Raw genomic sequence first — 11309 nt, forward strand, 5'->3', positions numbered from 1 at the left:
TGAACTATCTCCTCCAGTCCTTCAGGGGGCGGTATGCACCGGTTTACGGATCCTCGCGGGGAGAAAAGAGTGCGCATGCGCTTTGGTGTCCTTAAAATATGTTTTTCCAGGCAAGCGTTTCTGTCTGCGGTGTTATTAAAAGGTCTTTTCAGCAGATCCGGTTCGGAGTAGTAAACGGTGTCACTGGACCAGGTCTGGTCCCAGTTCTTTGTTGCCGGTTTGCCGTTTTCCTTTGCTCTCCTCCGGCTCCTTTCCCCGCAGACTTCCGGTCCGAGCGGCGGTTCTCCAGAAACGGACCGATGCCCAGGAAGGTCTGTCCAAACTAATTAATAAAAGTTATGTAGCCCTGTTGTTTTTGTCCAAAACTTGTCAGACTGATTCTGTTTATAATGGACATGAAACCACATCATCTGTTATCTAAATCATAAACTTGGTTTAGACATTTTTTATTCACAAACATCAGAATAAACATGAGAAAAAACACAAGCAAACATTAACAAAGTGAAATTCACTTTGTTCATGGGCTGTTCCTGAATGTCCCTGCGGTGTCCATTCTTCATATTTTATCCTCAGTTGACGTCAAAGTTCAAGTAGCAATGAACTAAGATAAATAAACTAAGATAATAATGCTATAAAAGAGCTAAAAGTAACTGCTAGTAGTTATTAGCTAAATAAAATGTTATTTAGCTAATAGTAACAATGCTAGTTAAAAGCTAAAAGTAATAATACTAGTTATAAGTTAAATATAATATGCTATTAAAAAGCTAAAATAGCAGTGTTAGCTATAAGCTAAAGATAATGCTATTAAAGAGCTAAAAGTAACAATGCTATCTACAAGCTAAAGGTAATGCTATTAAAGAGCTAAAAGTAACAATGCTATCTACAAGCTAAAGGTAATGCTATTAAGCTAATAGTAACAATGCTAGTTATAAGCTCAAAATAACAATACTAGCTAAAAGTAGCAAACCACTACCTAAAGCTAAATGTACCAGAAAGTAAGTTAAAAGTAGCAAAAATTTACCTAAAATCTAAACACTGCAAAAGATTAGCTTTATGATAAAAGTAGCAAAAAGTAGCAGAACAGTAGCAACAAAAGTTAGCACAAGAAGACACAACTAGAGCTAGTATGGGGGAAAAACTTTTTTTTTTTTAATCAAGAAACTGATCAAATATTTGTAAATAAAGTTAAATATTTTGACAAATGTAAAAGTTACAAAATAAAAAGTTACAGCATCTCCTGAATGAGAACGTCTGGATGTATGAACTGCTGAAGTGACGAAGTCTGAAGAAGTCTGTTAAAACACCTGTTTGTTTGTTTGTTTGTTGTGTTTTGCTCTGCAGCAGTCTGATCCTGACACGTTTTACTCAGAAACGGCAGAAAATTTTCAGTTAAACTTCATCTGGAACTCTCGTGTTGTTGAACAGGTGAAGGGGCAGTCGTTGGTGGCGGCTTCAGGCGGAGCGGCTCAGACGCCTGTTTCTGGTCCAGTGACTCGGGATAAAAGTGGAGCAGTGACCATAACGGTGCACGCCAAGCCCGGCTCCAAGCTCAGCAGCATCACAGGTCGTCTTCACACCCTGTGGACACCAGCCCTGTTGGACAGACCCTCACACTCTGTTCTGCTGCTCCTGCAGGTGTCTCTGCAGAGACGGTGGACGTGTCCATCGCAGCGCCACCTGCGGACGGAGAGGCAAACGCTGAGCTCATCCGGTACCTGGCAGAAGTTCTGGACCTGAAGAAAAGCCACGTCTCACTTGATAAGGTTCCTGAATGTTTCTTAAAGCAGAGATGAGTTTGGAGTAGATGGAACTGTGCAAAAGTTCTGAGCAGACCACTTTAATGGTTACAGGAAGGTCTGACTGGATGGGCCGGATCAGAACTATTTGGTCCAAATAACTCAGTAACTGTTCGTGTGCCTTCTGTTTGTGTAAGATAAATTTCTTCCATTCGGATCAGTAACATCTTTTTGTTTTGTCCTCTCCTTTAGGGCTCCAGATCCAGAGACAAACTTATCAGAGTGGACTCGTCTCTGAGTCCAGAGGAGGTTCTGAGGAGGCTCCGACAGGCTGCGGGCTGACCAAGGAGTACGCTGGGCATTAGAGGATGACTCCAGGTTCTTGTTAAACTCCGATAACTTTACAGCCGTCCCGGTCTTATAAACAAACACACACAGAACTGGACCGGAACCGAACGCGTGGGAACAGAAACTCGTAAAAACAGAAGATCAGGCCTGTTCAACAAGTGGCCCCATGGCCTTTTTTAAAATTAAATTTCTTTAGCCTGTGCAAATCTTACACATCAGAGCTACAGCCGCACCTTGAGTGTCGTATTGAGCTCGGAGAAGTCTAATGAACAGGCAAACTTTGGTAACCGTGACAACAGAGAGGGTTGGGGTAGGTAAACGTGTAAAAGTGCACCTGTCCGTGTTACCTGTGCAAAAAGCTGCAGCATGGATAGACATTACATCAGCTGAGCTCACGACAGACACAAAGACGTCTCTTTTTAAAATCAAAAAGATGGAAAATAGATTTATAAATGAGACAAAACAACTGGATTGAAAAGTTATTTTTTGCTCATTTTCAAACGTCATCTGGTGCTGAACGAACAAATTGCTTTGAAAATTATTAAAAATAATATATATATATTAAAAATATAAATTGTTCAAAGAAACTAAGTGAGTTGCGTCGTGCCAGCTGTTCTGCAAGTTCTCCAGAAGAATTTGAAGAACCTGAGGTAAAGTCCAGGAGCTGGACATGAACCAAACAAAACCAACTTTTATCTGAGCTTGAAACAGAGAAAGTCCTCGAGGGCCTGAACGTCAGGACCTCCCCATACTGACTGTGATGGTGGGACGCCCTGTAGATGGTGGGACATTTAAAGTCTTAGATGGACTAATGACGCCGAGGCTTCGGAGCTCGTGTGCTGCTCTTCCTGAAGCGGAGGGACTCAAGCCACTGTGTCAGAGCGTTGAATGCCATCATCAGCTCTTCACTGATTCAAAATGTTCTGAAGCGTTTCATGAATGATTTTGTGTAAATGAACCTGAACCAACAGTTCACTCTGCTGCAGCTCGTTTTGTTCTCACAGTACTGTGTGTGAGTCTATTAGGATTTCTTTTAAACAAATTTCACTCTTCTTAACACATAACTTGGTTTTACTTCCAATGCAGCATCTAGTCTAGCAGTCATTGTGTAACTCATTTTAATATGAAATGATGACGTATAATAAACCAAAATATCAGCAGATTAAAATTACCAGTGTTTTTTCTGACCTTTTTTTGCTGACCCGGGGTGGAAACTGTGTCAGTGCTTCAGTCGACCACCAGGTGTCGCTGTCGCTTATGGGTAACTTGTATGGCATTTAAAAAAAATAGACCTCAGCCTATCCATCCATCCTCACTGAAATTTATTACTTGATGCAAGGCAGCCAGTCTGAGGCCCCGTTTGCACGAAGTGAAACGTTCGGCCGTTCATTTACACGACAACCGCCCTCGTTCTCTGAAACGGAAGGTTTCTGAATCCAGGTCTCAGGGTGGAGATTTTGGGGGAACCCCCCACAGAGGTGTGAAATGCTCCACAAAAAATGTGAAGGCACATGCACACTACAGGCGGCTGCAGTCCAGAAGTTTTTCTGCTCTAACAACAGTTATCAATCAACCTTTATTTAATCAATCAACCTTTATTTATACAGGTAAATCCCATTGAGCCTCGAGGACTCATTTACAAGAGAGACCTGAAGTTATAATAAATGGCAGAGAGCAGAGTGTTTTTGTGCTGCTCACCCTTTTTCAGCATGTAGGAGCAAAACTAATAAAAGCCAGTTCCAAAGGGACGTTAGTGTGTTCACCAGTTTGGACATAACTAACATACAGACACTGCATGAGCTGAGCCCTGCATCAGGGTTGCCAGATAAATTTAAAATGTCTTATTTGCCCCACCTTTTCTGTGCACATGTTCACCAAACACAAAACACACCTGAGAATATCTTTATTCAACATATCCTGATGCATGCTCAATTTGGGTTTATTCAACATACGACAGTTTAGATCAAAATACTATCATTTTAAAGCCATAGTACTATAAGTTCATAATTTCTTATCTGGCAACCCAACTGACACGGAAACTTCAGCGTTTTTTTGTGTAAGCTAGCTCATTTTTTGTTTATTACCGCCAATAAACATTGACTAAACACTAACGTTTCCAGAGGTAGATCACTTTGACTTGGTCATTTGAAAAGTAGCTTGCATGCTGAAAAAGTGTGAGCACCCCCGACTTAAGAGCTGCCATCCGAGAGGCTCCACCTGCTCGTCACTGCTGTTGAGGAACATTATTCTGAAATTTCCCCAATATTTAAAGTTTAAAATTTAAAGCCATGCATAAACTACTGAATACTAGATCTGATTTGTTCATTAATAACCTTAATAGACAGAGGGACAAATGAATGAGTGTTTTTATATCCGTTAACCTGGTTAGTTAATGATGTTTCTCATGTATACCTCTTCCTGTTGCTCCTGGAATAACTTATTTTAAATGTGTCGCTGCCATCAAATTCAATTTTTTTTAAATTATTTTGTAGTTTAGAACAGTGGTTCCTAACCCTGGTCCCTGAGGAACACCATCTTGCATGTTTCAGTTGTTTCCTGCTCCAACATGCCTGATTCAGAGATTTAATTACGTCCTCATGTTCTGCAGAATCGCCCGTTCATTCAAATCAGGGAAACAAGTAAAACATGCAGGACGGTGTTCCTCAAGGACCAGGGTTGGGAACCACTGGTTTAGAACATTTGAAATAATTATGTTGCTGGACCTGGTACCTCCATGACCCGAGCTCTGATGGATGGATTTGCTGTCAAACTTAAATTCAATCAGTTTTGATCCTCTCAAACTGAACTGGACTCTTGATGTTGGACCGACTCTTCAGTTACTTTCCTTTAATCACATTTATAACTAAAGGCACGAGACAAACCGTGACTATATCGTCTGATTTGTAATAAAAGTCCAACAAAATAAAAGAATAACCAGATTTTATTTAGTTTTGTGTCTGTTGTCTGACAGAACTGACCCTGGATCAGATTCTGGCCACAGAGACGCTCAGAACCCCATCAGGGAGCAGAGGAGGATTTAAACTTCCGAGTTCGTTACATTTCAGAGGGAAAGTGTTGGATCAACACGTTGAGGCTTAACGAGCTGTGAAAGCAGCTCCATCAGGCTGAGAGCAGACGTCAAGCTGCTGATCCAGGATCAGTCTGATTTAGTCTCTTATGTAACCTCCCTGCAGCTCGTCACAAACTTTGTTAACAGTAAAACTGAAGTTGTCACGGGAGCGATGGGGTTTGACGTCTCTTCACTCTTTCATGTGCGCTTTGATCCTGCAGCTCAGCTCCGCGGCTCTTTGAAGCTTTTTGGTTTAACGGGAAGAATCGAGGCTCATTAAGAGTTTCCTGATTCTGAGGACGAGGAGGGATGTTAATCTGCTTCTGCAGGAATAACTCGGTGTGTGTGGGGGTGTGTCTGTGTCCCCCCCCCCCACACACACACACACACACACTTTCCTCATGCTCACGTGTTGTCTCAACGTTATTGTTTTGTAGTTTTTTTGACGAGGATGGATAAGATTAGGAATGAAATCATCAAGAGGTACAGCACAGGTTGAACAACTGGGAGATAAAGTTAGAGAGACCAGACTGGGATGGTTTGGACATGTCCAGAGGGACAGTGGGTATACTGGTAGAAGGATGTTAGAAATGCAGCTGCAAAGAGGAGATATATGGATGCAGTTAGCAGACATGGAGGTAGTTGGTAGAGGTGTAACAGTACATGGATTTATATTGATATATTGATTAAATGATTAAATTATATCGTGGCAAAAGTAAAACATTGATTCATATCATCATCTTTAAAATATGCTTTTATTTTGAAATACCCAAGGCACGTCTGTGTCACCATTTCCGTGCGCGGCTGCGCTCTGCGGCCACCTCAGCAACATGGCAGATGAGGCAGAAAACGCGGATAATGAAATTCACTCCTGCTGGATTTAAATCAACTCTGTGGAAACATTTTGGAGTCCAACAGAAAGACGGCTCAACGGACAAAACTCACGACGTATGCAACAGCAGGTGCCAGCGTGAGTTAAAATACTCGGTAAACAACAAATTTGGTTGTTCACCTGAAGAAGAAACAGGGTATTGATAGTCATGTTGTGTCAGCTCAATATTTGTTTCTGTTTCTTTATAACTGAAAGGTAATCAGGACACTTTTAAGTTAACTGGTTTAAAAAATGCACTTAAACACGAGCAATGTGAGACTATACTGAACAGGCCATTTATTTTTATTTTTTCATTAATTAATAAAATATATATTTTTTATTTAAATGCCTGGTGCCTGTAATAACAGAAATAAAATGGTTAAATCATATTTGAATTGTTTTTTTAATTTATATGTAAATGAGATGGGCATTTGTTATCGCAATATATCGATCGCAGACTTGTGAGTCGAATAGAATCGAAATCGTATCGTGACAGACTTTGTGATATCGAGAAAAATCGTATCGTCTTACAAACAAATCAATATAATATCGTATCGTAGAGCTGGTGATTTACACCTGTAGTAGTTGGAGTGAGGACAGGATGAGAGATGTGGGAGGACCCACTGTTGAGATCCATGAAGAGGGAACAGCCGAAAGATGATTTTTTATTTTAGGTTTTCCTGAGCATGTTTTAGCATCTAAATACTTTGGCTCCTTTCAGCTTAAAAAAAACAAACAAAACCTTCAGCTCGATGTGGGTGCTGTCACTTTTGTCCAGTTTATGTCTTAAAATATTGACCTTTGTGCCACTTTTTAGTTTATTTTAGCTGTTTTACTGATTTAGCAAAATTACTGATTCAGCTATTTGTAGCATTTAGCTACATTATTTCTAACTTTAGCTTTTAGCTTGTGTTTTGCTAACTTCAGCCTGACATTAGGGTTCCCAGTCTTTAATCGTTTCTCCTCATGAAATTATTTCAGCCTAAAACTGACATGAAGAGGCGGGCGACATGCATTCCTTCATTTGTTATTTTTATTATTTTATTGATTTTATGTTTTTGTATATTTGAAGATTCTAATGATTTTTGGAACCAGACTGTAAATAAGAGTTTCCTTTTTGTCCTGCTCTTCAGAGTTCTGACGTCCTGTTTGGACCGGTTGAAACTCAGAACCTCTCCTTCTCGAAGCAGCAATCAAAAGATCAAACGAGGTTCTTATCGTTACGCGCCGAGACGGTGGAGCGGACCTGAGCTGATAGCAGCCGAATGTTTCTGAAGAGATCAGAGAGAAACTGAGATGATGGAGATGCTGAGCTCTCAAGGATTGCAGTGATTATTCTGCTCGGCCCGGTCTCATTCTGAGGTGAACTCTTCCAGAACCAGAAGGATCCGATTGGTTTCTGTTTGTCCTCCTTTAAAAAAAACCAAAAACGTTCCATTTAAGCAGCTCTACACGTCTCCATCTAACCAGGCGTGTTTCCAGCAGCTCCTCTAGGATCCTGATTCTGGTCTAAGGTCTCAGGTTCTTGATGTTTTGGATCTCCTGCAGAGCAGAACCTAAAACTGCCCGGTAAGATCCAAGCGATGCGTATGAACCACCTGAGCTTGTCTGAAACGTTTCTTTTAATCAGAAGCTCCTGAATCAGGAGGTCTGTGATGGACTGGAACAAGAACCTGGTTCGGGTCGGTCCAAACCAGTTTCTGAGCAGCTCGGTTCAGGGCGTTCTTAGTGTGTGGTGTTCTGATGGTTCTTGGTTCTGTCTGCAGAAAAAGAACCTCACCGTGAAACTTTAAACGGAGTCTCCAGGATCCTGGTGGCTGAGGAGGAAGAGGACGTTTCTGTATCTTCATCCTGACTTTGAGGCCCATGGTCCTGGTGACGTTCACGCCGGCCCGAGCAGATCTGTCTCACCTGCATTAGCAGAACCTTCTCGTTCTGTCAGTAAATGCAGGCTCACAGCAGGATCTGTCTCTGTCGGGTCGTACGGGTCTTCAGGAACAAGAAGAGCCGAAGTTTAATTGTTGGTAAACTTCGGCTCTTCTTCGTGTTCCTGAAGGAGACTTCTCAAACCAGCTGTGGAAGTTTACATCACTGCAGGACTCACACTGGCCATGGAGAGTTACAGTTTACGACACGTACCTGAACACATCATGATAGTTTAGACTTCCTTGAAGGCATCGTGATGTTAGCGTGTAATTTATTATGTTTGAGGGTTTTGATTGGCGTGCTGAAGTGATGTCATCAGCTGACTGACAGGTCTGTTTACGACAGGAGGAGCGAGGATTTTCAGCCGCAGCTCCTCCGAGTGTCGGGGGGTTTAAGCTGCGATCAGCTGACAGTAATACCTTCATCTTTACCCTCGAATGTGAATCATAAACGCAGCTCTGCAGGCGAGTTCTCCTGGACGTCATTAAAGTTAAAACAGTTCTGAAACTGTTCAGAACCAAATCACAGAACCAGTTTATTTATTAATATACCAGTAGCTCCACGTCACGAGAGTCTGAATGTTTTTATCACATTTCTTCATCTTCAGCAGCCAGGAACAAATTCAGCTACAAATCTTGAGTTAAATCTCTGAACAATAATCCTTACAATATAAAAAGTAGAACCTCCTCCAGAACCAGAACCCTCAGCGGTTCTCTGTAGGATTTCATCAGTTGCTCTCCTGGTTCTGGCTCACTCTTCTCTCCATCTGGGAGGAATCTGCTCAGCTCTCTGAAGGTCCACCACAGCATTTCAGTCAGGTTCAGGATCTGGCCTCTGACTGACTGGACCTTAGTTCTGTTATTTTAGACCCGTTCTGTTGTAGATCAGCTGCTGTGTTTGGGATCATGGTTCTGTTGGACCCAGTTTGGTCCAATCTTCAGCTGTTGGGACAGCTGGACTCACATCTGACTCCAGAACCCTTTGGTCTGCAGCGGAGTTCTGGTCCACTCAGTGACTGACTGGAGCCCAAACCGTCAGCCCTCCACCTTCATGCTGACAGCTGGCAGAAGCTGCTTGCTGCAGTGCATTCTGGGTAAACATATGTACTTTGGTCTGGTTCTTCAGATGAAACTTTCCAAATCTATGTGGTGCTTCCATGTTTGTTTTTAGAGAGGCCATAACTTTTGGCTGAGGCCTGTAGAGTCGCTGCATGGTCTGACCTTCAGGGTGAATCAGCTGTTAAATGGACTGTACTTATATAGCACCTTTCTATCTTATCAAGATACTCAAAACCCTTTACAACACAATCTGTGCCTCATTTACCCATTCACAAAGCACTCTACTAGATCTGTACAAAGAATAATCAGTGCTTTAGATCACATTCATACACAGATGGGACACATCGGAGGAAATGAGGGATTCAGTGTCTTGCCCAGGGACACTTCGGCATGTGAAACCTCAGCTGGTGGAATCGAACCCACAACTCTTCCTTTGGAGGACGAATGCTCTAACTACTCAGCCACTGCTGCCCCTAAAAACCGCCGACACGACTCGATCCATGAAGCTTAATCCACGACACATTTTTTGTAGTACTTATTAATAATGGGGCGGTCGTGGAACGGATACGAACTCGCAGCTCATGGGTGCAAATCTTCCGCTGAGCTATCCTGTCCGATGTTTAAATGTGTCAGAATCTTTCTCTAAATGACCTTTGACCCTTCCCAGATTGATGGACAGCAGCAGCTGCTTCTTTGAGGTCATTGCTGAAGTCTTTCTTCCTTGTTGTTGTAGCACACACCTGCAGGGTCCAGATCAGCAGAACCCCCTGATGAGGATCAGTTCATCAGCAGCTCCTGGACCTCTGAGGTCCAGTGGAAGCAGCAGGACTGGAATCAGATGTTTATCTTTAAACTTTTTGTTTAATAAATCATGTTAACCGTAAATCGTGATGGGATTATTTTTCAAGGTTCCTTGTCATTTTATGTTCTGATATGCGAATCCTCAGAACTGGAAGTGGTCGGACTTATTTCCATCATGGCTGTAAATTAAGTTTTTATAATTATCAGAATGAAACTCCAGAAATATTTTGAATCAGAACCAACACACTCACAATTTACTTTCATTTTAAACATGTTATTGTTTTCATACTGAAACTAATCAGGACTTTATTCATAAAAACTAATTTCTGACCTCTAACATTTAACCAGAGATCATTATGATCTGCTGTGACGTCACTCGGGAGCTGGGGGGGCGGGGTGGAGTCCAAAGATGCCGCGCGCTCAGAACACCTCGCGTCAGTCAGCGCGTGAGACCCAGCTGGAGGCAGCTCGGACCCGAACCAGAACCTCGACTCTCCCCAGTTTGTCCGTGTCGGCATGTGGGCGCGAGCCGTGCTGTGCGCGGCGCTGCTGTCCGCGTTGTGTCCAGAGGGAACTACGGAAGCTGAGAGGGACGAGAGGGACATTCAAGAGTACCAGAACTCCAACAGACTGGTGGGACCGGAAGTTAAAATATAGATCAAATTATTTCTCACCGGAGAGAAAATCTGATTTGAATTCTTTTAGAATATAATTCATCTATAGATCAATAATTTTTGAATGGTTTTATTTTTGTTTGCTTTACAAAAAAATGTAATATTTAAGATTTTATTTTTTTTAAAATTACTTAAAATTACCCAAGTAATGTTCAAAAATCATAATTTAATATTTAAGACAATAAGTTTATATGACGTAGTGGGAAATTAAAAACTTAAAAATTCTGTACAAAAAAACCCCCATTAAAAATAAAATGGACTGTAACAGAAAAAGTTTTGTTTGTGAAGCAAATTTTGATTAATTTAGTTTATATTTGATTTAATCAGAAGTGGATTTGTCTAATTTTAAATGCATAAAATAATTATGTGTGTACAATATATAAATAAATGTCCTCGTCTGAAGTGTTCTGTCCTCCGCAGCTCGGAGCGCTGCACGAGGTTCTGGAGCGGCTGCAGACGAAGAGGATCAACCCCTGGGAGAAGAAGTACGGTCAGGTTCCCTCTGTGAGTCGAACACACACAGAACCGGGACGGACGCGATCAGATCAATTTTTAAATCCAGTTCAGATGGTACTGAACATGTGGACCAGACCCCAGATGTCCCTGAAGATTTTAGTTGTTCCTGCATGTAAACAAACACTTCAGCTGTTCCTGCATGTAAACACTTCAGCTGTTCCTGCATGTAAACACTTTAGCTGTTCCTGCATGTAAACAAACACTTCAGCTGTTCCTGCATGTAAACAAACACATTAGCTGTTCCTGCATGTAAACAAACACATTAGCTGTTCCTGCATGTAAACAAACACTTTAGCTGATCCTGCATGT

The 11309-nt window shown here is 41.8% G+C and overlaps 2 protein-coding genes across 2 annotated transcripts in view; both read left to right on the forward strand.

The window, feature by feature from the left end:
* Positions 1-46: 46 nt before the first annotated feature.
* c10h15orf40 (chromosome 10 C15orf40 homolog) lies at positions 47-10959 on the forward strand. Its single transcript, XM_037682617.1, has 5 exons — positions 47-311; positions 1426-1564; positions 1636-1763; positions 1989-2114; positions 10905-10959. The coding sequence occupies exons 1-4, from the start codon at positions 99-101 to the stop codon at positions 2076-2078; spliced, it is 570 nt and encodes a 189-aa protein (XP_037538545.1). The 5' UTR covers positions 47-98; the 3' UTR covers positions 2079-2114; positions 10905-10959.
* The window catches only part of cart2 (cocaine- and amphetamine-regulated transcript 2), a 1664-nt gene continuing 608 nt past the window's right edge, over positions 10254-11309 (forward strand). Inside the window, exons 1-2 of the mRNA XM_037682618.1 lie at positions 10254-10443; positions 10905-10988. Coding sequence (XP_037538546.1) covers positions 10327-10443; positions 10905-10988 — 201 coding nt within the window. The 5' untranslated portion in view covers positions 10254-10326. The remainder of the gene's footprint in view (positions 10444-10904; positions 10989-11309) is intronic.

Source organism: Nematolebias whitei, chromosome 10, assembly GCF_014905685.2.
Source record: "Nematolebias whitei isolate Nwh7 chromosome 10, NemWhi1, whole genome shotgun sequence".
Lineage (NCBI taxonomy): Eukaryota > Metazoa > Chordata > Actinopteri > Cyprinodontiformes > Rivulidae > Nematolebias > Nematolebias whitei.